This window comes from Syngnathus typhle, linkage group LG1, assembly GCF_033458585.1.
Source record: "Syngnathus typhle isolate RoL2023-S1 ecotype Sweden linkage group LG1, RoL_Styp_1.0, whole genome shotgun sequence".
NCBI classification, from domain to species: Eukaryota; Metazoa; Chordata; class Actinopteri; order Syngnathiformes; family Syngnathidae; genus Syngnathus; species Syngnathus typhle.
In genome coordinates this window covers 22426543-22449867 of record NC_083738.1, presented here as the reverse complement: position 1 = coordinate 22449867, position 23325 = coordinate 22426543, and the positions used below count along the sequence as shown (strand labels likewise).

Sequence of the window (23325 nt, the reverse complement as noted above, 5' to 3'; positions counted from 1 at the left end):
CGTTGTGATGCTAACCGTGGCGCATGATGCTACTATGTCTGTTTGATTTCATATAAAAAAAACGTCTCAGTGTTTTGTAGATGACGTTTATGGTCTTTGCTTTTGTTTACTGAACCTAAATACGCACTCAATTTGCATATTTGCATTTTTTCAAAGGTTTTATAATCTTGTGTTTGATGTCAAATGATGAGAAATGTACATACTATTTTTTTTTCCAAGAATCCATTTTGCTTTATTGCACCGGTAAATTTTTTTCAAGCCACTACTATTTTGAAATCCCATCTCTCCCTCCATTTTTTGAATTTTTCTTTTTGTTTTCTTTTTTGCATGGACTGTGCTCTTGTGCCTGGCGTGACCTGAGGTGAACTGAGGTGTAAGACGTTGCGTGTCTATCCTCTCGTAGGTGCAGCGTCGTCCAGCAGCCAGCCGGAGAGGGCGGCCGGACTAAAAAGACTTCCTTAAGACAAAAAAGTCCCAAAGACACTTTTTTTTGTCTTCTCTTTTTATTCTTCCTGGTCCATTTTTAACACTATTGCGCTTTTTTTCCCCAGTCTTGGTTGCATTTGTATAGATTTTTTTTTCCACGCTCCTGAATGAGTTTTTGTGCTTTCTTGGAAAACGTTTTTGGGACTCCCATGGACTGACTGGATTATCCATTTTTTCTTTTTCTTTTTAACCTATTTTTGATTTTTTCACAGCATTAGGGTTACTTTTTTTTTTTAAACTTAATTTGTGTTTGTTTCGGAGGACAGGGTGAAAATTACAATGGCTCTCACTGGACAGAATTCCTGCCAGAAAAGTGAGAATTATTTATTTATTTATTTTTTGGATTGGTCTTAAAGAATTTCATTGTTAAAATACTTTTAAAATACTTTAAAACCACTGGCCAAAAAAAACCCTAAAGCTTCTTTTCATTGAGTATGTTAAACATGATGTAACAGGAAGTACGATCACAGTTTAAACAGGGTTTCCATAGATCCATAACAAGCATCTTGAACCTAACCCAAATGAACCGACCTTAAATTTACTAACAGTAAGCTCAATTTACCCAACTTCAAACCTCAACTTTAACCCCAGCTCCAAACCATACCACCTACCCTAAATTGACCAAACCACACACCCTTAACCAATTAACATCAACCAAACTAACCCTAAAACTACACTCAGCAAAACTAATCAATTTAAGATATTACACCCCAATCGAAAACAGTCCCCTAACTGTAACATTTACCCCAATCAAACCTTCTAACTATGAATTGACTAAGTTTACCCAAACTAACCCTTACCATCTGAAGCCAAATCCGAATTGAAACCTATCCATAACATACTCTAGCAATAGCCACTAAATTATTGTAACTAACTCTAACTAATCCTGAACACTGAGTCTAGGGGTCACAAACCTTTTTGAAACTGAGCTACCTGGGTTATCAATTAATGCAAGTGCAAGACTGATACATATAAACTTATGAGGTGAATAAACTTGCCAAATTACCAGTCCACTTAATAAATTTTCACCCTGACTAACCTTAGCCGACTAACACAAACCTGATCTTGAATAAAAAAAACCCCTCTCCCTTCAAACCTTAGTCCTAAACCAACCCTAACTACACACTCCAATTCTTCAAATACTAACCTTCAAACGAATACCTAAAATCAAATCCAAAAAATAACAAACAAATTCCAATGGCACAACAAATCTTTATATATTTTCTTTGTGCTTGGTAATAACTGAAAATGTGTAAAAAAAAATCTAATGCAAATTTTATATTACAGATAATAACTACTCCCAATAATCATATTTCACAAATGATAGGACTTCATCGTGACTTCCTGAAAGCAGTTCAAAGAATTGACAATAATACCACAACATTGGCATGTTCAAATAATGACAGCAACCACATGATCGTTTAGCTCTTTTGCATTATTAGCAATTTGCTTTTGCTGAAGTAAAAAAAACAAAAAAACTTCTCCCTAAAAAGCAGTTTTCCTTTATTTGCTTGTTACAGTCTCTGATATTTCAACGGGTTCTGTACTAGTTGCTAGGCTAAGTGGGCAGGCTAGCTTGCTGGGCAATGTGGCTAGGGTAGAGCGCTAGGCTAGGATAGATGGCTATTGTGAATGATAAAGTGTCAAATGGAGACGATGAGTGTTCTTTCAGATAAGCGCAACTTTTCTCTATTAAAAACAACAACAAAATTGTAGCGTTCTTTCAGAAGAGTTTCAGAATGGATTAATAGAATTTAAATCCATTTCAATAAGAAAATATAATTTCATATACGTGTAAATTAAGTTATGAGTTTGGTGAAGGCACAAATTAAATTCGTCAGTCAAGGTTAGGGTTAAAGCGCTACCAAGTAATTGATTGTCTGACAAAAAGAAATCACTAAAACCATTAACATCAACTTCTCAAATCTGTTATGCCTCATCGGAGTAATTAAATGCACTTGTTTGCAAAGAAGTCATGACTTGGCACGATAACAGCTCATACGGCTTTAACTTTTGTTAACAAACCGAAAAGTGTTACTATGTAACCTACCCTCTTAAGTCCCGCCCTCCACGCAAGCTGTCAATCAAGCCTTTCTTCTTATCAATACCCAATAGTTGAATGGACTATTTATTGCGTGTCGGTAACAGTAGTTTGTGAGTGTGTGTGCGTGTGTGTGTATTATGGGATGTAGTCATTACTTGGGGGGGCTATAGCAGGAGGTTGTGCCTGTGAATGTATTTATGATGATGATTTGTATTCACACGTTTTTATGACAATAAAGTCGTGCTGAGCTTATGTAGTGTGTTGATTAATTCACCATAAAATTTGGTAGGCTTATCAATCATGACTAGACCCACAAAAAAAAAAAAAAGAACCAGTGCCCAAAATGTCACTGGAAATCTGCCTTTATGGTTCGAAGCAGATATTTTAAGCTCATTTTGACCAGTTACGCAACTTAAAAATCTTAGACTCGGATGCTAAATGTCTATTATAAGCAGACCCACAAAAAAGTCTCAATAAGCCCGCCCTGAAAAGACACAGGTTGTGTGACATTCTTTGTTTTGACGACAAAGTCAGTTATTTAACGAAACACCAAAACGACACTGAACATATACAGATCTTTACTCTTTTGTTAGCAATGGGGCTTTGGTGGAGATCTACTCGACACTTTTTCAAAATCTAATTCCGTATGTTTGTTGTTTGAAAAACATTTAGATTGGTCCCATTTTGGATGTAACAAAAACGTGGAATTTGAATGGACTTTTGTGATTCATTCATCCATCTCTTATCAGTAGTGCTTATATGAATATAAATTGGGCCAATACAAAATCTATTTTACGTTTTTGTGTGTTTTTCTGTTTAGTTTATTGATTTAATTCATTGAACAGCAACATTGTTATAATCCTGCTAACCGTGTCGTATTAAGCTCGTGGCATCCCAAGACTTTTGCCCACGGCCGTGCATTCATATATGTAGGAAGCCATTTTGATTTTAATTGAGGTTTCCCTAATAATTAACATTCCCCAGCTCACATTTTAATCTCATTTGGTTTCAGGCCTTTTTTGGATCATGAACATCGGATCATGCCGTTTCTTATCGCAATTTATGTTGCGTTATCTTTGGTGGCAAATAGCCAGCTAAAAATGTATTTTGTGTGTGTGTGTTCATCTTTAGTGCTGCTGTTATATTTTAATTAAAGTTGAACAGCGGGCTTAATTACTGCCATGATAAACAACATCTTTCTCGTTCGCACTTGCCTGTCTTCAAAGCTCGGTCAAATGCACACGCGTGCACACACACACAAACACACGCACACAACCACACACACACACACACACATACACGGTGTCTGTGCGGTGATGTAACACATGTGAGTTTATGGCTCTTAATGAAAACTGAGGCCACAGTCCCAGAATCCCAACACTAATCACCATCCCACTCTCTGGACACCACACACACACAAACCAACACTGATACTGTGCGTGTGTGTGCATATGCAGTCATCCATTTTGCCACACTCCACACTAGAAGACTGTGTGTGGGTGCCACAAGTCATGCATGCAACACAGACTGGATTTTTCCTTTTAAGTCTCACAAAAAAAATCAGCCCCCATAGCCAGTTTGACTTATCAACATACATATGGTAGGAATGTCCATCATGAGTTGACCCACAAAAATATCAAGAAGCTATGCCTGAAAGGAAACAGGAAGTCGGCCATTTTGGTTTGAAATAGCCATCTTAGGGTTATCCAACTCAAGGGCATTTTTTTTTTTTTATTTAAAGCCAGCTGTCTCTGGGCGGGGTACACCCCAAGATGGTTGCCATCCAGTCCACGGTGCTTTTAAAATAGTTTTTAATCCCATATGCCAGTTTCACGTAGCTACACGTAGCTACATTCGTTATACATGTCATAAATTAACACAAAATAAGTCTGAAAACCATACCTGGAAATACAGTCATTTTCAAAATCAATTCAAAATATTGCACAATATAATATATATTGTTTTAGGTTGCTTTGGGGGCAAAGTTTTTTTTTTATTAGAAGGAAATACTTAGCAGCGACTTGCTATTTTTTTTGTACTGTTAAACATAGCGTAGCGGCTAAAGAGCGTCAGAGTCCCTTGAGAGGCCAAAAACCCTTTGAAAAGAAGAGTTGGATTTAACCGCAGCCAAATGAAGGCCGGCGTAAGTGCTAATAAAGCGCCGCGGTGCAAGCGTTACGATGGCAGATAAAGCTAACCAAGTGTTTAGCGGCCGCGCGTCACAAATTAACAGCGTCGGGAGTGGAGCCGTGTTTTGGCGCCGTGAATCAGAGAATAATGAGAGTTTATTAAGCGCTTGCCCCGCTCAAAGTGGCAACGCGAAATGGACGTTAAAAAAGCTCAGCGCTAATTTAATTTTCTTTTTTTACGAGCCGCACACTGTCTGCATCTGCAAGCTCTAAAGGGTCGTATTCGCACATCGGATACCCGTACGGGAAGAAAAGGTGACAATGAATCATATCGAACCTCCCACCGAGAATTTCATTAGCCCTTTTCACACGTCACCATCAAAACCCATTTGTGTGAAATGAGCTAACACGAGAAACTCCAGCCAAAGGAGAGCTATTCATTTTCTGGATTCTGAGGTTGTATTAAATGTTTAATAGGGGGAAATGATGGCTATGTGAAAAGGTACAGCAGGGACCGGGCGGTTTGAGGTTTATCCGGCATTTGTGGCTTTATCAGTGGGAGACTAGTTGTTTGACTAGTCTTCTGGCAATTAGCATAATATAGTAGCCGTGGTATTCGAGGCTTGCTGGGTGGGATGGTGGCTGTGTGAAAGCAGGGACGGGGGTGGAAAGTTTAACAGATGACACCTCTTCTGCCCTGTTTTGTCGAAACAAAAATGTTGCTTTCCAATTATACGTGATCCCAACACAGACGTGTTAAAAGCAATTGTATTTCGTAAAAGATTTTAGTGGATAAATTAAATAACGACATAGATACACTTTGGTGTTGGTGGACAAATTAAATAACGAGTTAGATACATTTTTCATCTCACTTCAAATTGAGACTGAACTCATGATTTCAGAACTTCCCTCAAGGCACCGGACTAGATTTGATAGATGGATGAATATACTTCAGGTGCCATGTGAGAGGACGTTTCAGAGCGTCCCTGAAGGCTAAACACAAGCTTGCTCGATGAACGGATAGACATCATACAAGTACAGCAGATAGATAGTTGGAGGTATTTGGAACCATCGCTCAGTTGTCGTGCAACGGGAAAGCTGTGATTTCAGAGTGTCCCTGAAGGCAACACCTGACATAGATAGATACCGCAACATCAAATACACTCAAGGTCTATGACCACAAAGACAAGCAGAAAGAATTGTTGGTATCACTTGATCTCATTATCACCCACACCTTGTTGTTATATTTAATGAAGGCGAGATGTTAAATTTGACCAAAGTGGCTTTTAAACATATTTTTAAACCTGCAGCCACCCTGTGAAAAGTCTCTGTGCGTGCATGTGTGCCTTTGTGAGTGTCCCAACTGTCCTCCTTAATGAGGAAACACAGAGCCGACTAGTTTGTAGAAGGAACCTTCCAACCTCTATTACTGCAATAGTTACAGTGTGTGCTTCAAGTGTGCGTGTGTGTACGTGTGTGCGTGTCCCAGTCTGTCCCCAGTAAACTGCGACTTCTCATTAAAGCTTTCTGCTCGGCTGCCGGCTGACTCCTGCAGACCACCGTGATAATCCACTTCCCAGGACACAAACTCGCACGCAGGCACACACACACACGCACACTCACACACACAGACACACATACTCGCAGTGCCTTGGCGGTCACCTGTGGCGAAGATGAGAGAGGAGAGGGATGAGAGTGATGGAGGTGGAGGAATGAGACAAGAGTAAATATGATGTTTGACTTGTTTTGTGTAGATGAGAAGGAGAAAGGAGGGGTGCTACCGAAGAGGAAAAAGGAAAGCTATGCTCGAGGGGAGGGGAGAAGAGAACTAAAGGAGAGGTAGAGGATTTTTCTTTTTTACGTTGGAAGAGATCTAGAGTAGAAGATAAAGCAGTGGACGACAGGAATGAGTTTTTCAGTAGATCCAGATCTAGCAGGGAAGAAGAAAATATAGTGTAGAGTCGAAGAGAGGAGTTACAGAGTAGAAGACTTGATCATTAAGACAGAAAAGAGATCTAGAGGAGGACACAGAAGCAAAGAGATGAGAACTCAAGTAGGTAAGGCGGTTAAGGGGGGAACAGAAAATATCTGAAAAAGTGAAGATGTGAGAACTCGAGGTGAGAAAGCAGTCGACATGAGAGGGGAGAAGTAGAGTTGAAGAGATGAGATGGAGATGTGGTGAAGATGGGAGATCCTGAGAAGAAGGAAGATCAATGAGAGCGATGAGCTCCAGGGTAAAAGAAATCTAGTGGAGAGAGGGGAATTATAGAATATGAGAAAACAATCATATAGAAAAGCAACAAAAGTGAAATAGTGAGATTTAAATGCACACAATCATAACAGGATCCCTCCTTTGCTAGCTTTTGTCTTGGAAGCAACATATCTGCACTTACATCTTCAATTCAGTCTGCGGGCCCCTCGAGCCCCTTTCACGTAATCAAAATAATCAGATTGTTGTTGTGTGGCAATATGATGCTGGGTTCTGTGTGAAAAGCCCAAGTTGAGAAACGCAGACTCCACCATTATGTATGTCATGAAACTCAGACTGCACGAGAAGCAGGGCGAATTGCCCTTGCCCTCGTTCGATGACGCTGCCTTTGACGTGGCGCACGACACGGCGGAGCAAAGTCAAGTGCTGTGAAAGTGTTTCGACAGAGGGGGTAGCGCCACGATGAGTTAGCGCTGTCTTCCCCCGCTTAATCCTGGGATATTATCGCTTCCTCTGCGTGTAAGGATTAGCCTCCCCTCTGAGCTCCAGCACAGCGGCTCGCTCCTGCTCCTGCTCCGCTCAGTCCAGCCACGAGCCCTCCTAGGCGACTATGCTTGCGGCAGCGATCCCCCTCCATCACCTCCACCACCTCCTTCCACCTCCTCCAGCTATGCATCGGTGGATTGTTTGGTCCAGAGTGTGGTGCTGAATAGCCAATGAAGGGGACGGCAGCAATGGCGAGTGCGCATCTCCCCGGGCAACACTTAAAACGCCTCCCCCCAATTAACCTCACACACACACACAAACACACGCACATTGAACAGATAACATGCGCATTGATATGCACTATACAAAGTCATACAGCGCGGACACGCATCAGGGTCACAGGGAGGCTGATGCTCATAATTCATATCACATGCAGTCACATACACAATCACAAACACACACACACACACGCTCACTCAAGGAAACATTAGCACACACAGCTTGGTGCAGGATTCTGTATTTACAATTCGGGTCACATAAGCACAGATAAAAACACACCAAGGCCAACATGGGTCACTGGTGCCACTGACTATAGTAAACCCATGCACGCACACGTGCACGCCACGCATACACAACACACACACAGTCTTACTGTAACACTTGTGTGACCACACACACACTCACACACATGGAAACAGATGAAATGCAAATAAGACATGCACACAATCGAAATATACAAGCACATTATTCACACTTGTGTGCACGCGCACACACACATCCACACACACACGCCGCACACGCACACACACACACACACACACACACACACACACACACACACACACACACGCACATCTAAACTAGTGAAAAACACTGTTCAATGTAGGTACAATGCACTCCAACACACATACACAAACACGTACACAACTAAAATGCATGCAATCACACAAAGACATATACATAAATACACACACTTGAGAAAACATTTACATGATATGCAGAAAAATGTCATGCGTGCACATACGCACACACACATACACACACTTCCTTCGGGAACAAGAGAAATGAGCTCTCTTCGACCTTCCGATTTGCCGTCTGACTTTCCAGTCACTACAGTAAACTATTCTCATAGCCGCTGGCGTCCCATTGACCGAGCTGCTGCCGGGGGGGCGGGGCCAAGGCCTCCCAGGCTCGTTGACTGCAAATGGACGCGTCAGACGTCGCATCACATCCTTCACATTTGTTGGCTTAGGGGACATTACGAGGTGTGTATGTGTGTGTGTGCTTGTCTAGAGGCTCCATGTTGTTCTGCTCCAGTTGTGTCGCTCTCTCAGACACCAGCCCTGTCCTCCACGGTCCACTTCCTGTCCATTTCCTGGTGCCCCTTGACCCCTGCTGGTTGACTTGAGACTTCCCGGGGCTCCGAGTGTGTGCGTGTCTGTGTGTGCGTGTGTAATGAAGCGTAAAAAGGCACTCGGATGATTTTCCCTTGTCTTTCTACTGAACTTCACACTAATCACTGCTCAGTTACAGGAGGCGCTATTACGCACAAGACGCGAATACACTGATACACATTGTTTATTTTCATCAGGCGTTATTTGGCAGTTAGTTAGCATCGCTTACCTAACAAGGGCTGACTTTGCTGTCAGGGGCAACGCCCTCAATGCCCCTTAAAGTAAGAGTTTCACCTGGCTTCTTCCGTTGCGTATTTGATCTCCGTTAAATGCGGCTGAAGACAATATTGTCAATTTGGTGACGTCAGTATTATTATTGCTCTGTTGGAGTCTAAATGGGAGGCTGAAATCCAAAATCTCCTTTTCGTACTTCTAAAAAAGTATCTGAGGCAGAACTGTTTGTTTAAAAAGGGGGCTTCTTTCTCACTGACTCTCAATGCTGAACTTTTGTCCCCCTGATTTGCTGCTTACCGTGAAAGGTATATTGAGAATTGTTATTTTTTCAATTTTGAAATACTCTCAGAGGCAGGACTGTTGGTTTATTAAAAATGCATACGTTCTTATTCCTCAGATTTATTGGGCTGTGTGAAAGATAGATTAAAAAATATCCCAACTTCTGGGGAAATATCAGATGCAGGACTTTTTATGTCTGAAACACACATCACTAAATTAGGGTTTTTGAAGTTGACCTGGCGATTTGTCAACTTTTGGAGCGGTATGAGAGCAGTGTCTAAATAAATAAATAAATAAATAAATAAATAAATAAATAAATAAATAAATAAAATTGTGACGAAGTGAGTGTCAGGGTGAAACTTTACCAGACGCGATGTCTGCCCTCTGTTTTCACTGTTTTGTGTTACGCCATGTATAAAAAATGCAAAACCGGGACGACCGTGTTTAACACCATTGTTCTAAAAAGTACCGACACCGATAAAAGAAAAGTTGAAACCGCGCAAAGATTCGTGATAAAAAGTCGACGGCAGGTCGTGGGGTCATTGTTGTGGGTTTTGACACATCACTGCCGTTCCCCACATTTGCGTGAAAGGGGGCCACTCAATATTTAACGCACGCTGCGGGAAATGTGCGCGGCACGAGTGGGGAGCGTGTTTGATTCATTATTCAACCTCCTCGCGCTTTTTCTCCCGCTCGCTCTCGTGCTGCATGAGCGAGATAACGGCTCGGCTTCACGCCGTAATTCTTTTGCATCACAGATTAGGCAAAGGGAAAAAAACCCTGAAAAAACTATACCATGGAATTTTGCAGGGGGGAGACACGGAAAACACTCAGAAACTCCCTTCTGTTGTTTGTTTCTTCAACATTTAACACTGGGACGATGAAGAAGACGACGGAATGACCGTAACCATCCTCTTCCACTTCCCCCGCCGCCGTCATGCAAATATACGGCAAAGAAATTTCCCAGTGGCTTCCTAGACGCCCGTCAAAAACGCTGCGGGGGAAAAAAAAAACCCCAATCCCAACGCTAACAAATCCTTTAATTTTGCTTCTTTCTACCGCTGGTTTGCTTCGTTACGTATGCAAATGAGACGGTCCCCCGCCTCGCGGCCCAGCGCCTCGTTACGCGGCGAGCTGGGATCACTTACAAAGGAGAGACTATGAGCGCGGGGGTGCAAGGGAGCGAGGGAGATCAGGCGCCAGAAGATGATGACGATGATGATGATGATGATGATGATGATGATGATGATGATGGTGCACACCAGCATAAATACACACAACTCGACTCACATTCGCTCTCACAAACACACTTCCACGCACCCAGACGGTGTGCGCGATTCTAAACTTTTGGCTGCATTTTTGCTTGAGAGCGCCCCGCGGCAGATATGTTGCGCCACATAGCGTTGTGGGCAAAGGGGGCCCCGGGGCACCGTCACATTCAGCGCAGCTACGCCTTATTTGTTCATTTCACGCCGAAGACCGCCTGATAACAATTTCCTCTTTTATCTCCTGCAAAAGCCACGATACAACAACCAACCTTGGACTGTGTATGTGTGCGCGCGTGTACGTGTTGTTCCTGCGCGTGCATGTCTGACCAGCATGTCCTCATGTGAACACCGTGTGGTAAATCAAAAAGTTTCTTTACTTCATTTGGGAAAAAAAAAATATTACAAGTGCGTACACCCACGCATAAAAAACAAAGCCTTATTGTTGACGATGAAGACTCAAGTTTCTCCATCTCCAGGAAGTTTAAAGCTTCCTCCAAGTCAACTTGCTCCCGGGAAAACTTTTTTTGACAGAATTTTACTGGAACGCTTCCAAAAAAAAAACTTTTATGTTCTTAATCTTTGCGCATTGCCGCATTGTTGTCGTGTGTGTCCGCCTGGGTGTGTGTGTGTTAATGATTTTGTAATGTCGATGTCTGCGAAGTTGTGAGAAAGAACCTCACTCATAATTTAACGCTTTTCTCATTTTTTCTCCCGACGAGGATGACAAAATCTCTTTCTCGCCGTGTTCCACTTTGCCCAAATGTCGTATGGGAATGTGTTGTTTTTTTTGTTGGTGTTAGTGATGTGCATTCCAGTTCTTTTAGAATTAGTTTATGCATATATATTAGGGGTGTAAATCGCGGTTTTTATCACGATACGATATCATATCGATACAAAGAACTACGATACGATATTTGCCGATATCTTAAAGCCTGCTGCGATTCATTCACGATATATCACGATATAGTGCTCTACGATCGCTTTTTTTTTTTTTTAAATACAAAATATAGAACAATACGCAAAATCAACAAGGTACTGCAAACTCTTTATTTAGGAAATTACAAGAGTATTGTAGTATACAAAGTGCTTATTTTAACACTGAACTTTGATGTCGTGTTTTTTCGAATCGTTCACTCACGAGCCAACACTAGTTAGTGTTGCTGCTGCATGGTGGATAATTTCACTTCCTATTTCCTTACACTTGCTGCTTCCGTACGGAACTTTTCACTTTTCTACGTAGATGTTTTCATTACTCGAGATCACATCATTCACTGTCACTTGGGAAGTTTTCAATGACTTCACTCGTGTGTGAGGAAGTTCTTACTCTCGCATGGTGTCTTTTTTACTTTCTGCATAATTCCAAGATGGCGGCGTCCCATTAATGAGTCCCCTGGTCCCCATGGCCCCTCCCACCTTCACTTGCTCCTTAGTGCATCCTGGGAGATATTACCGCCGCGGGCGCCGACTCTGCAAATTTATTCACTTTTGTTGGATAATTGAATTTTCCTGTCATAGTAGGGCCAGACCGCAGGGATGACAACCACTCTTCCTTCTCCTTGTCTTTCTTCTTCTTCTATTAATAATCATGGTCGTTGTTGTCAAACCGCCGCTAATTCTGTACTGCCTCAGATGTGCGTTGATTTACTTTGCTGTTGATGTTATTTACGTTCTGGCGGGTGCGAGCGTGACGCATCCAGACGGCGACGGGGTGCCGAGAGGGGGGTGGGGTCACTTATTTCCAGCGAGAAGGGCACTTCCAGTTTTGATGTGCGGGTTAACGCCAACAACGCTTTTAATCTACAACGCGATGACAGCTCCAATGCGCTCATATGACATGATGGAAAACAACAACGTTTGCATGCGTCAATCATGCGCTATCAATCGTCCGCACGTTATTCAGATGTGTAACGGTTGGTTTAAAAATGGAAAACTAAAATTCCTCCACTGTTTTTATTTTTTGACGCAACAGAAAACACTATGAGCACATGTCCATCAATCGTGTATCTTCTGAAGTATTTCACTGACAGAAAGCTGTCTCCATACATGGACCATCAGTTAACTTTTCCGCTTTTTAGTCTTCTGAAGTGTTTTATTTCTCTACTCTAAAAACCTTAACCATTTCACTCTCACACCAATAAATCAAATAAACTATATGCGTGCCATCAATTGTCACATAGTTGACATTCAAGAGATTCCCATGACACATTTGTGTCTCAAAGTGTTTGAACCAGACAACACGGATTTAAAACAGAAAAACTCCTACTGTTGAATGACACAACAGGAAAAAAAATAATGTCTCAAGTTGAGACTCATGGCCAAGAGGCCGGACTCGGACTCGGACTCGGTGCAAAAATCCGACCGAGTCCACAGCCCTGGTCTCAACTACTCGCCATCAATCGCCACCCCTCTCCATTAATCTCCACCACTTGCCATCAATCGCATTGCGAAGATAATCGCTCCATTTGCATTTACAACGAGAGAAAACTGAAACGCTTCTGCTCTCATCTGATACGACAGAAAACTACTCGTGCATATTTCCATTACTCGCCACAATCGCCATTGCATCCGAAACGACCATTCTGCTATTTTGACCTTTGAAATGTGGCACCTAGTCTATATTTGATCTTTACTAATATTTCTCCCTTAACTCAACAATACTGCCTTGTGTCTTTCAAAGGTAGTTTTTCCAATTTAAAGCACGTATTTTTCATTTATTAACGAAATTGTCGAAATGTAAGTGTAAGTGATTGGTAGCCTATTTCTGTCAATTGGCTGGCTAACAATCCAGGATTTATCCATGTGATCAACTCCAACTCACCCGCAACCTAATGAGGACGAGCAACAAAGAAAATAGAAGGATGCTACAAAAAGCACCATTTTTGTATTCAGGTCAGCTTGTGAATTTAAAGTAAAGTAAATCTTGCAGCTTTAAAGACATCGCACACGCACGCACACACTCTGACACGCACACATACGCACAACTCGCATTGGTCAAATATTTATGTGCCGGAGAAGCTGCTGCAGCGTTATTGCACTTGAAGTTGCTTCAGGCGCCTTCTGTCCGATTCTTTCACAAATGTTAAAATACAAAACGCTACAAAACTCGAGCATCAAACATGCGCAGGCACACACAAGCACGGAATGCATCTCCTCATTCAGGACAATGTGAATTTCACACCGCCCTTTACAACCAGATTCCTCCCATGTGGCTGTTTTCTACGAAAGGTAGAAGGCACAAAGAGAGAGACCATGACAATTTCCTGTCTTTTCAGGTCATATCAAAGGCATAACAGAGGCAGGTCAGTATGTGAAAGGGGATTAGCCAAAAGAAGGAACTGGGGCTGTAAAGTTTAACAACCACCATCCATTTTTCACACTTACTTTCACACCGGCCACCTTTCACTCTGCCATCAAAAGCGATTATTTCTCTTTCCTTATGTATGACTGGAGTGTGTAAAAGTTTCAAAGCCTTGTGGAAAAGGACAGCAACATTTGCCACCTTAGAATGGAGTACAAGTGGAATGAATTGCACTGCCATTAAAAACAGATTTATTTATTTTTTTACTGTTTTTAACCATCAAAATTTCCTTCATTTTTCTTCTTCCACGTGTTGTGTGTGAAAGGTACCAAAGTAGATGGGAGGGACCAAGACAAATTTCTGACTTCTGACTATTGTTGTGGCTGCATAACAGATCATTTGCAGAAAAGTGGAAGTGAGAAATTTTCCAGCAGTTGTGTGAAAGGGGATGAGAAAAAACTTTTTGCACAATCACTGTGTGAAAAGGTTTGAAAATTGCTCATTGAACAAAACACAGGCGAAAAAAAAATTGCCTTTTGTTGATTTTTTTTTTTTTTTTCCTTCAGACGTCATAAAATAATTTAAAGAATGGGGACAAGGGTGTTTTTGAAAGAGCGGGCAACTTTTCCTTTTTTTTATTGTTATTTCATATTCTGCAAGTATTTTTCTTTTGCTGATAATTTCCCGTCTCCTTCCTTTACTGCCAAACCTGACACATGAAAGAGCTCATTCCCTTCACTCCCTCTCTTATTTTCCTCCATCTTCATCTCACCTTCGTCGTCGTCGTCCCTGCGTCCTTTAAGTAATTGCCGTTTAATTGAATTTCTGCAAAAGTCGTTGAAGTGAGAATAAACAGTGACTAGACAAAGTTTGAATGTGACCCCCAAAAGTGATTGGTTGGGGGGTAGTTGCTATAATTTCTTAACAATACAAATGTTACTATTAAAATTAATTCTAAATTCAGCATGCATAAAAAAAACTGTGAAAAGGGTGTGATTATTTTTCAAAAGCATCACTTAAATAATGTCTTTAAAAAAATGTCGCTTAAATCCTCAATCCAATGATTCAAATATATCAAATTATTGTCAATTTAAGACACCCACATCAAAGAATGACTCATACTTGACTTGCAAGTCTTCAGTTGACGTTTGTTCTCCACAAACAGAGGAGCAACACAGAACGTTTTCAGCACTCTGGACAGCTCCCCATTCACCCAGTTGTCAGCGGAGCCTCTCGCCCCACCATCGATTAATTGTTTCACCTTTAGGGGAGAAAGTTTGAAATAGTCGGCCGCAATGGTATGACAATCGAATAGAAATCACGTTTTAGGGACCAAATGCAAAGTTCATGACGCAGCATTAGCCGCATTTTTTACTCGGCAAGTCCTTCAAGCGCCAACCAACCGTACATCAGCCAGCGGGAATAATAAAAGGCGAGAGAGAAAGCAGGAATAAGAAATGTGTGAGTGAGCATGTTGGCGAGTCAGCAGCGGCGCTCGCTCGCTTGCTGCCTGCAAAATGGAGGCCATGAATTTCAATTGACAACAAGCGGACGCACGCCATTTGGGGGGCAAGTAGGAGGGGGGCTGCTTTTACCGGCCAGGACAGAACCCCCGCGCACCCCCTATTCCTCAGAGCCCGGGGTATTAGAAAATGATCTAATGTCACGCGTGGGGAGAGAAAGGTTACTTTCTGCACACGCGCTTCACATTTGCCTTTTCCCTCGCTGACCTTTTCGGCATTCTTTCTTCTCCCACTTTTCTTCAATATCATTCGTTCTTTTTTTTCTTCTTCTTCTGTTGGGCTACTAATTGGCTTTGTTCACGCACATCGTTTAAAAAAGCCGACAGCGCTGGCGCACCGCTAACCTCAGCACCGCATCCTCCTCAAAAGCATCTAACAAATCTTATTAAACATCTACAGAGTGATTTTGCATCACATAAACACCATCACAAAACGTATTATACCGCTCACCCCTTTTAAAATTCCGTCAAAGTTAGCACACCCCTTTCCAGGGCACCCCAACCCCCTTCAAAAGTAATTTCTATGGAGCATCCGTTGATTGATTTTGGATGATTTGGCAGCATTTAGTCACTGGAACAAAAAAAAAAATTACTGGAGTGAAATCAATGTTTACAGCGGAACATCTTTTTCATTTTCGTCACGCCCTGGAGATTGCCCACCAGAGTTGCATGAATTCCACTTTTTCTATAACAGTTTTAATCAAACGCAACCCGTGGAGGTCCCCCATCCCTTGGGGAAGCTGTCATTATATACTGTCTGAAGTTAATTAAAGTTTATTTTCATTGTTGTCACGGCAACACAACTCATTAAGCGTGTGTTGTGTTTTGCAGATCTGAGGCCCCTCCCGGACGTGGCCATGACAGGCAACTGCACGCGTGAGTGCACCGAGTTCGGCCACTCGGACTCATGCTGGATGCCCGGCCAGCCTTCACCGAACCGCAAGGTGCCCAAAGGGGCCGCCGTTCCCCCGAAGCTGTCCACCTTCGTGCCTTACCAGGAGATGGACGCCACCCACGACCCGCCTCCACCCGTGGCTAACGGCAGTCCTAAACCCATCCCCGTGGAAGAGCGTGGTGTGGGCGGTGGCAGGGTTGCTAACATGCGCTTCATGACGCCCTACAGCAGTGCCTACCCCCTGGGGGCCGCCGGCCAGACCCCTGCCAAAGACTGCGGCCTGGAGGAGATCCCCCTCAGCCAGGCAGTGGAGTTCCACTCAGCCACCACCCCCACAGGCCACGCCGGCAAGAGGGAGATCTACCTGTGAGGGTGGACCGTGCCGCGTCACTCTCCTTTGACGCTGCTCACTTGAACACCTTGACAAAAACGCCACCCCAGCCCACCTCACTATCCGCCTCAACACCTTACCAGGATCTGAAACCTTTCCTTCACTGTCCCCTAAATACCATTCCGCCCAACTATTCACCTTCATGCCCACCCAAAAACACAACCCCCACCCCTAACCACCTCACCCCTCAATCAGCTCCTTTACAGCCCCTGAACACCTCACCACCCCAAATGACATCCCTGCTCTATTAAACCACCTTACTGTCCCTACGGAAACCATATTCTCCAACCAACTCACCACCCCTTTAAACATTTCATTGATCTCTCAAACACCTTTGTTACAAGCCCAAACACCTCCCTAATTGCTTGTGAGCGCCTCAACACATCGTTAACACACGAAACACATTTCCCGCCCCTCCATGACCTCACCATAACCCCAAAGCCTTTCCATACCCAAATAAACGCCCGAAGCCCGAAACACCTCATGGGTTCTCCTGAATACCTCACCACCTCCAGCAAACCTTTCACCGAGCACCTCTCCTGCCCTTAAACACCTCACCTGTGCCTGGTTGTGTTTTAGCACAGCCCACATTCCCTTACGCCCACTGCTCTAGGCCCCGCCCACCTGGCTTTGTGCCAGCCAATCAGCTGTAAATGAGGAAATGGAAAGAATGTAAACAACAAACTGCTTTGTGTCTTCTTTTTTCACCCCCACCATCTCACCCCACCACCCGACGCCTCCCCTCGAGTGGGCTTTGTTGTAAATCTTTTCTCACTATTCTGCGTGAAACTATCTAGCTTGACTTTGAACTTCTTTCTTTGGATTTAGTGGAAGAATTTCTGGACGTCAAAAAATCTGGCATGTTTGGTTTTTATCCTTTGTGTTACGAGGATATTTGCCTTGTTAACATATGGAGGGAATCTTTTTTTTTCCCCCTAATTCCACATGTAAATACATTATTGTAAAGCTTATGTGACGTCACGTTGCTGGACTGATGAGTTTTACATGTACAGACGCTGCAGAATTTTCTTTTTGGGGCGGGGGTGCTCGTGAAGGGACAAAATTGTTGGGAAGTTATCCACAAGTTTACTGCCAGATCAAAACTGAAACTTTCATCGTCGTCGTCATCATCAAGGTTGTAATTAGTAATATTCAAGTGAATCCGAAATGTTTTTGTGATTGTTGTTGTCGATTCAATTTTGATTGACACAGAATTGATCAACAGAGGAAGTCAATCAACGTAATAAAAATCAGCACAAATAATCAAGTTGATGTAAATTGTTCCCGACATAATCATCATAATTAACAACTGTTGTTCATCCCGTGAGGAGCCAGAATGTTGACATCAAAACATTTATGATAATTTCACCTATTGAGGGCCACATTTCAGTTTGGTTTTGGTGCCTATTTTATTGGAGTGATCTTCTTCCAAATCTGTTAATCTAAAAAGTAGTTTATGAAGAAGTATTTCCATTTCAATGCCCAACACACACCTCTACCTTCCTCCTCCTCTTCATCTTTCCTCTCGTCCTGGCCGTCAGGAATCAGGTCATTTTTTTCCACTTTGCGCCTCCCAAGCGGCCGGTGTGTTTTGCTGCGTGAGGTAAAGACGGAGGACAGAGGTTACATTTACTCTTTGCCACCAATTAACCTCAGCTGACCCTCTGTGGCCTTTTGCTGCCTCTGTTGGTTTTTAGTGTGTGTGTGTGTGTGAGAAAGAGTGCAGTTCATTTTTTAAAGTTTAAAGGCAGTGTCACAAATTATTCGTCTTAATTTGAGACTTTTTGACCCTGCAAAGAAAAAAAAGTTGTTTTTTTTTACTCACTTTAATTTATTAGCCTGCCAGAAAACAACACTTTGAAATTTCACTATCATCGTTGGGCAATAAAATTACCCCCAATTCCTGATTTGTGTTTGATTTTGCAACGTGAAATTCGGTAGACATGTCTATTATGAGTAGAACCACAAAAAAGTCTCAGAACAACATTTGCAGCATTTCTGGCTCTCCTAAGGACGAAGCAGTTCATTAGCCTAATAGCACAGTTGCCTATGTTATCGAGTTGAATGTTTTTGGTTTTAAAAAAGAATCGTGATACAATTTATTTGGCAAAAAAAAAAAATTTAAAAAATGCCAACATGCTTGCAAAATTGTTCTTGTTTTTGAAGAACTTTTCAGCAACTACATTTAATAAGTTACTACAACTCAAAAGTGTTTTGCTTTCTATCCTTGCATTGCTTGCAAATATTTAGACTGGAAAATTCCTCTGATAATGAATCATTATTTTTTTTAAAAAATCAAACTGTCTTGTTCAAAGTATAACTGATCACCCAAAGTGAAAAGTAAAGTTCCTCCCTCCCGCACACGCTACATGCTAACGCTAACACTGAGCGCGTCTTACATTAACGCCACAGGGTGCCTTGTGTAGCGTGTACAGCACGAGTGGCGAGAGTCCGAATTATTTTGTTTTTAAAAACGGAAAAGTCAGGTTTGACGAGGAAAGGCAGGTTGTTAAAAACATTACATAGACAAAAGAGAAGAACACATAGTTAAAGTTCTTTGAAGTATTTTGTATTCAAAACAAATCATGTACAATTTGACACTCAAATTTTCAACGTTTGACAAGCGTTGGAAAGGACGTTTACCACAACTCATATTTTTTTGTTTTTTTATTGTGTATTATAATTCTGAGCATGAAATAAGCAGACTTTATAAATATAAAAAGGTTTTGAGGCTGTCAGTTTTCTCATTTGATCAGTCAATTACTGGTTTCCTGTATCAATATGTGCTCTACATTTTATTTATTTTTTTTTTCTCCTTTTTAACAAAACTTTGAGCGGGCACACTGTGTTTTTATACCTCCCAACTCCATTACCGCCTGATCGGCATATCACCACAACAACTCGCCACGAACAGTCAGTCCTTCAAAAGTGTTAAACTTTCCAAAATGAATCAAAACCAGAAAAATGAATGCAGATTTGATCCAACATATGAGACGTGCAAACAATGACGTTAAATGCCAATTTGTAACCAGCTCTCCATTTTAGCCACAAATAGGAATTTCAATACCTTCAAAGGTGTTAACAAATCACAAGTTACATCGAGATGTTTGTTTCTAAGTCTTAAATCACAAGTTATTGATGTGGGAATCATTCAAGCTAGCAAAATCATGTTTGCATTACGTAAAATAAATAAATAAAGTGAAACAAAAGAGTAGTGCAAATGACTGGAAAAATGAAATCTAATGGTTATTCAAGTTGACCTTTTATTATTTACAAAAATGTCTTTTTTTATTTAAAGGAACTGCAGTATTTTTCTAATGTGACAAACAGATCAATGCTAAAAAAAAAGAACAATTTTTTATGACTAACTCCCAAACGTGGTTTCTTGTCATTTTCTTACAAGCTCTTAACTTGCCCAGTTAATTATGAATGATTCAGGCTGCTAAAACTAAATCAACCTCCTTGTAATGTAAAAAAACAAATTTAGTCAAAACCTATGACAAGTGCCAATAAACGTTACAAATCAATTTGCTAAAATCCCTCCAGTTAATTGTTTCAGTAGAGTTCTAATTTTGTGAATTAAAAAAGGTAATATTTTTCAAATGGAACACACTAGCCGACATTTTCTTTCTTACCATAATTGTTACGTATGTGGCAGAGGTTTTTAGGCTAATAAATTAGCATTAGAAATTTGTAAACACAACTTTTGTAAACTTCTGACGCACACCACAAAGGTAACAAAAAAATAAAGGAAAATATCGCCTGCGGAAACTTTTACCAATTTTGAAGCAGGAGACTTTTTTTGTTTTTAGAATTACTGAGAAGAAGCCTGTCCATGTTTGTAGACTTGCTGTGGGTTGGTTATATTTCTATAGAAACAATGCTAGTGATGCCTTGTTTTTTGTACAGTTTTATGTACATGCAATTGTACTTTTCTTTTTGTTTTCTGATGAGATGACAAATATGAATATATATAAATATATATATATATTATCTTGTATCTATACTCGAAGCGTGTGAAGGAAACGTGGCTCGTAAGCTTGTCCTTGTTCGTAGGCTCGCGTAGGCTCGTCGCGCCGCTCGTCCACTTTTGATTTAGATGTTTTTGTTGATTTTTTTTAATGATGTTATAGCAAAGGAATGTCGAGTGATGACGTGTTATCTTTTTTTTTATTTGTTGTTGCTTTGTTTCCTTCTTCCTTCTTTGTCCATTTGCATGTTTGACTTTGGAATCAATGTCAGTGTTTTTTGGGGGGAATGGTTTTGCTGAGCAAATCAAAGAAATGATGACATGTAATTACTTCTTCCTCATGGCTTTACAATAAAATACACTAAGTTCAACTGCGGTGTCTCCTTGTGTCTGATTTCAAAACTTTTTTGATGTATTTTTAAACAGAAGTACAGTTTATGTTCTTTTTTTTGGAGGGATGAAGTATGGATGGATGATAAAAGCAAAGAGGAAACAACAGGAAATCAATGACAAATCATCACAACTCACCTTCTTCACCTCCATCCTCATCTGCTCATCACTCCATCTTTACTTCTGTCCATCCCTCATCTTTCTGTCATCCATCTTTCCACATCTTTCTCTTCATTCATCCATTTTGTGTCTCATGATCATCCTTTCCTTTACATCTGCTCGTCTTCATTTCATCTTTTCACCCGTTCATTTTTTTCTTATCTTCGACCCATTGATTTTTTTTTCACATTTATCTACATGTTTTCTGTCTATTTCTCGTTTCTCCATCATGGATTTTTTCATCTGCCCATCTTTTTTTAATCAAACATTTCATTCATCTGTCCATTTTGTCCATCTTTGAATCAATCCATCTGTCCACATTATTTTTTTTTGTGCATCCATTTTTTGAAATTCTTTCATCTTATGAATCTTTTCATGTTTATCATTCTATCATCGTACTTTCCGCTGGCAAAAAAAAAAAAAAATCTAGACTTTTATCCTCTTCTTCTGGACTACTTTGAGGAACATTTACCAAGTGTGCACGCACAAACACACACAAAAACACACACTTTCGTTCTTTGATGGAGTGAAGAAGAAAATGTACTTGAAACACATCACATCATCTCAGCCAAGATCAATACAATTATTGATTGTCTCGACACACGCACGCACGCACACACCCACCCACACACACACACACACAAAAGAGTATGATTGCTGATAACAATTATGCCACTTGATGAAACAAAGCAGTCGTCAAGGCGTGAATTTGTACGTTATCGTCCAAGATCCTGCGGCGTGCACCCATGCCAATTAACGTGTTGCTAATTAGCGACTGCCGTTAAAAATAGTTGCAGCGAGTGAGCGACAAGATGTGGATCAGCGAGACCGCCTTAGTCCTGTTTGCACTCACCACCGCATAAAAACTACAAAAACTCATCTTCTCTCTTCTTTTTGCCACTTAGCAGAGCAGATTGAGTCTTTGGTTGAACACCAACTGACTAGTCACACCTTAACAATATAATGTAACATAACATAATAATATAATATAATATGATACAATATAATATGCAAGTGAAATACAAATAAACTAAATAAATAAGTAAATAATTAAATTGAGAACACTTAACTAACAGAAAACAGACTAAAAATACTAAAATGTAAAATTAAGAATATTTTTTAATGCAGTTACAACGGCTGTCAATTATTGGCAGCTTTTGACTATTTGCCTATTGACACCGTGAGCTTGGTGCCTTGCCTCCCGATTTCCTCAAAGGAATGTGTGAGGTGCAATAAAAAGCCAGCAAACATCATATTTCAAGTCAACATCAATATCCATGTGCGTGCGTGACCTGCAGGAAATCGAAACAAAATTGTTCACAAAGTTTACTGTGGAAATGTTATGCAACAACTTTAAAGTGCCTGACTGAAAAAAAAAAACAAGAAAAGCCTACGTGACCCTGAGAGCGCGACAAAGGTCGACCGTGGCGTTTTTAAGTGTTGACGTCGCCGTGGAAATAATGAAGTGTTCTGTTTTTCAAGCCGGAAAAATGGTCCCGTCGCTCGAACAGAAAAAGAGATCCTGCAGGGATGTCTTCTCGACACATTAGGAATCACTTCAACGCTCATCAATATGCTACTGAGATGCCCGGACCACATCATGAATATTCACACACTAAACGGGAGGCTCTCAAACCCGTATCCTAAACTCAACCCCCCCCAAAAAATGAGAGATGTGCTGTGAATCCCCCCCCCCCACACACACACGTGGATTCCGGTGCCAGCGCCCATTGGACCCGTCTCTGCATCCCTGCCACTATTTCACACATGGACCATTCACAGTGTACGTGAATGTGTGTGAGAGATTCTGGCTTTCGTCGAGCAAAGTCCTCCTGGGGTTGCTGCGGGCGATCCAGCCCATCCAACAACACACAAACAAGCAAACACACACGCACACACAAATAGTTATGAACAAAATTATTGATTGTTTAAGGGGGAAAAATTCATAAAGTCCAAAACTAACCCCAAACTCAAACCAAACACTTCCCCTAAAATAAACATGACAATTGCTTGTTTTGTCCGCTTGATGAGCATGTGCAATCTCATGTAAGAGTGAAACAAGGTGGTCAGACGCTTTCCACAAGAATAATAAAACAGTTCATCCAAACCATGCAATAACCAAAACCCAGTGTGATCCTCACATATACAAATGCTATTTTTTATCCAGTTTA

At 41.3% G+C, this 23325-nt stretch overlaps 1 protein-coding gene across 1 annotated transcript in view; it reads left to right on the top strand.

The window, feature by feature from the left end:
* LOC133154115 (protocadherin-1-like) overlaps positions 1-20976 on the top strand; it is a 75996-nt gene extending 55020 nt beyond the window's left edge. Inside the window, exon 5 of the mRNA XM_061278564.1 lies at positions 16181-20976. Within this exon, the coding sequence (XP_061134548.1) occupies positions 16181-16614 (434 nt within the window). The 3' untranslated portion in view covers positions 16615-20976. The remainder of the gene's footprint in view (positions 1-16180) is intronic.
* Positions 20977-23325: the final 2349 nt, after the last annotated feature.